Source organism: Anneissia japonica, unplaced genomic scaffold (assembly GCF_011630105.1).
Source record: "Anneissia japonica isolate Jap-2015-1 unplaced genomic scaffold, ASM1163010v1 scaffold519_len276752_cov174, whole genome shotgun sequence".
In the NCBI taxonomy this organism is placed as follows: domain Eukaryota; kingdom Metazoa; phylum Echinodermata; class Crinoidea; order Comatulida; family Comatulidae; genus Anneissia; species Anneissia japonica.
In genome coordinates, this window is record NW_022712751.1 from 221751 (window position 1) to 225926 (window position 4176).

At 33.6% G+C, this 4176-nt stretch overlaps 1 protein-coding gene across 1 annotated transcript in view; it reads right to left on the reverse strand.

Moving 5' to 3' along the window:
- Window positions 1-4176, reverse strand: part of LOC117108181 (inositol polyphosphate 5-phosphatase OCRL-like) — a 32933-nt gene that overhangs the window by 6448 nt on the left and 22309 nt on the right. Inside the window, exons 18-20 of the mRNA XM_033250143.1 lie at window positions 3577-3701; window positions 2504-2614; window positions 1563-1661 (exon numbers count right to left, since the gene is read on the reverse strand). Of these exons, the coding sequence (XP_033106034.1) occupies window positions 1563-1661; window positions 2504-2614; window positions 3577-3701 (335 nt within the window). The remainder of the gene's footprint in view (window positions 1-1562; window positions 1662-2503; window positions 2615-3576; window positions 3702-4176) is intronic.

A 4176-nucleotide genomic window follows, 5' to 3' on the forward strand; every position in this document is an offset into this window, starting at 1 on the left:
TGACAGTTGGACAAACAAGTACCTCTATTGAGTGCACGTATAAAATGATTAAGACATAAGATAAGATTGATTATTTCAAAGTTTAAAGGTATAGCAATTGAATGAAAAACCTCCGAAAGGTATAACGAAATATACAAACGTTGAGAGACGTGTCGTACCAGCAGGGATACGTTGGTAAAAAAAAAACATATTTTTAACGTTCTGTAACCTCTGTGTGACGCGCGCACACATTATATTCGCGCACCTTGGTCATGGTCCTGCATTTATATAGTGCATACTACACAATATCTCTATAGGCCTTTATATCCAGTGTCAAAGACAAGAATTAACGAAAGCAAACAGACTAAAAACAAAAACAAAACAGATTATAATTGTGAGAAAAAAATGTGATTTTAGCCAGACAAGAGGTAGAAAACACCTTACAAATTTAGAGAATTTATTCCACAACTTTGATGCAGCAACAGAGAAGGATTTCTCACCATAGGTTTTCAACCGACCAGAAGGAAAATCTACAATGATTCAACTACATCATGTGGATCTAAGTATTCGCCTGCATATATAGTTGATCGCAATTTTAGGAGGTCATTAATGTACTGTGGAGAAGGTTTCCCCTTAGCGACACTACTTTCGCCTTATGGTACTGTTTTTAACCACTTCATTGTTTTAGTTTCCCCCTATGGATACTTCTAAGCTCCTATATACTTATATATATATATATATATATATATATATTGTTACCAAATGATCGATGACACAATAAACCACTAATAAAATTCAAAAATATGACGATACTTTTGAGAACGATCATTTCAGGCAATGCCTGAAAACTTTATTAGGCCTAGCCATTGCTAGGCCTTACGCTACATACATGTTTTGACAGTTCCTAACTGTCATCAGTGTACAGAGATTCCATATAATCATCAGTGTACAGAGATTCCATATAGGCAATCTTATTTAAACGAAGTGAAGTTTGTAACACGTCAATATATACGTAATTCAACCGTATCGATTTGTAAACACCAAGATCATGAATAAAAAAAACAATGTATAATCAATGGTAAACGGAATGCATATGTAATGCATCCTTTATTTTGAGATGATGAATTGATGGGGCGGATAGGAACTCTCACATATTAAAACACCTTAAGAATTCATGCAAATGCATGCAAACTTGTAGTGCGGACTGTTCCGTATTCTTGATATATATTAATACATATATAATATATTAACATATGTAATTATAACAGTAATTAATAATTCTGTTTTACAACTTTTTTTTTATATTGTTTACCTTTTGATAATGCTGTTGTTCATCGTTATTTTTTAATGTTATATTGATTTGCATATTCTTTCCTGGTCTGAGTGAATTGTGTTTTATATTCTTGTGTCCGTTCCTTCTCAGTTTAGTGTATTATTGTACTTCTTCTGATGTTTCTAATTATTTTAAACTTCTTTTTATGTTACTAATTTTAATGTCCATTTTATACAGGTGCATTATGAAATATTTCTATTTTAACTTGGAATTTTTAAATAAAATTGAAAAATTTAATTGAATACACTACCTGCTTTAGGCCATTTCTGAACAGGTGATCCACAATCATCCAAATCTCCTTCGGAATGTCAAACTTTTGCACACTATCAAAATCACTTTTTCCTTGTTCCTATATAAGGTGCAATGCAATCAAACACAATGAATATAAAATGTCAATGAGAAATATAAAAAACAAAAGGATACATGGATTTAAGTCTAGACATAAGTGGGCTAAAAATGGTGATGTTTCCAGTCTTACAAATAGAGTAAAAAGATCTTTTTTTTAAATTTTTTTTTTAAACCTTATTTATAGAGGTTGACCCTTCCAGCATATCCTAGTCGGTCGGCTGATATTCAGGGGCCCTCTTTAATAAATAAAATAATGTGATGCTTCTAACTTATGTATTAAAATAGAAACCAGACTACCTGTTTATTTTTCAGTTTTTGTATTTTATTTTTATTTTAATGGTGGCCACATCTTAAAGTTTTTCTTAAACTTATTGTGGTCTCCATCCACATAGATTTTTTGAATATGTTTGATCATGTATATGTTTGTTTTTGTTCATTATGTGGAAAATAAATAAATAAATAAATCAATCAATCAATCAATCAGTGAAGTCTCTTTATGAGGCTTAGGGAAGGGAGTTGTTGTTATTCAGTCGTGTGAAAAAGTCCTGTCCTCACAGGAATTGATCCCTGGGAATTTAAGGCAAGTATCTTAACCACTAACCTATCCATTTCCACTCCAAGAATGTATCCAGACAGATGAAATTAAAGTACTGTACTAATATTTTCAGTGTTTTATTTATATCCTTAAATGCATACACACACAAACACCAATTGTTTGTATACATTTCTACTGTATGTTAAGAAAGAACAAAGAAGCCTAATCTATGTTAAAAACGAACAAAAATTTTTAAGTACGTTACGAGGAAATGAAAGGTTTAATCCAACTTTAATTAATGTACATACCAGCGCTGTAACATCTTTGGGATCCATGTCTCGTATTGGGCAATGCATTCTAGTAAGCGCTTCTATTGATGAGCCGAAACAACTAGCAATATAATTACCATTAATAGTGATGTAAATATTTATGTTAAGGCAAATAATTTATCAGTTCTTATAGAAATACATGAAAGTTGACTTACTTGTTTTGCTAGCCGTCCTCTGTCATAAGGACATCAGGCCGTCATTGACTGATATCAGTTGACATATACACTGTTTTTTGACAGAGAGACCAGCATATTCTGTGCTATAATGTTTTGTACATGTATCTTTGCATAGTTGGTATAAGGCATACTTCTTTATTATTATTCTTATTATTATTTTTTAAATTTTTTAAAATTATTTAATAACCTGTAACCCAAGGCGGGACCCATGCAGGTACTCTCCTCCCGGGTCAGAAGGATCCTGGAGCTCATCATGGGCAGTGTCGCTCACTTTCCAGATGGGATTATGTTGTGCCTACTGCACACCTCATCTGATGATTACCCTGAAAAGAAAGATCCTTACTCATTACATGGTTTTACATGTGAATCTAAGCAGGTTCGAATGAATTGAGATTTTTCCAGAAAGTCACATATCTGAAGAGCTTAAAAGCACTTTCCACAAAACCCTAATCTGAAGGTTGTAAACCAAGGGTCCCAAGTCGTCAGCAAGTCGCTTGAGTCTCTCAGATATCGGACCGCTCCTCGCATTTACGTGAGCAAGCGAGACTGAAAAATAACCAATCCCCCGCAAATTAATGATACTTTCATGGTTTTGTTATCAATTGCCTCTAAGTAGTTCGTGGCGATGGGTATCGGCATGAAACTGTGGTGGCGCCAGAGGAGGCTGGGGGCTGCTACCCCCCCCACCTGTCGGGGAAGCCACCACAGGCATGAAACGAAAAATATAATTAGATTTGCTAAGAATTCTCATTTAAACAGATCTCATAAAGTGGTTTTTTCCAAATCGGAACCCCTGGTAAACTGTTGCCTACCCTAAACTTACATTAAGCATATAGAAGCTGACAAACAAAAAAAAAGTTGATTAAGAAAGGATATATAGTAGTCTTTGCCATTCTCCAGATGGAGAACTAATATATCTTCAATCTTGTCTTCACCACAGTTCAGTGCAGCGGCAGTATTCTTATCAACGAGTATCCTCACAGTTAATTCTACAAGATCGCCTAACAAAACAAAATAAAAAGACCATATTGATACTGAATAGATTTTAGAATTACTAACGTAACAATGTAACAATGTTAAAATTGGTTCGAGTTGGGTTGGGCCTCTAAGACATGCAGAAGTCACAATGCAGCACACACATATTGATTAAAGAACTTTTGACCAACATATGCATCTTGTTGAACTATATCATAATATATGAAACATGCCATCCCAAAGCTGGCGTAAATGTTGACCCGAGTAATTAGTCGATTAAGAATTAAATTCCAATCAACATTTATTGACTTCCTTAAACCAGAATAATTATAACAGACTTTCTTTTTTTTAATAATATATATGTATATATATTTGACAAAGGTTGACAACCGAAAACGTTTGTTCACTTGAATAAAATTATATATCTGGCAACTTATTACCATCTCTCCGGAGTTTTTGTTTTTTCTATCTTGTTTGTCAATGCAGCCCTCCAGTTTTATA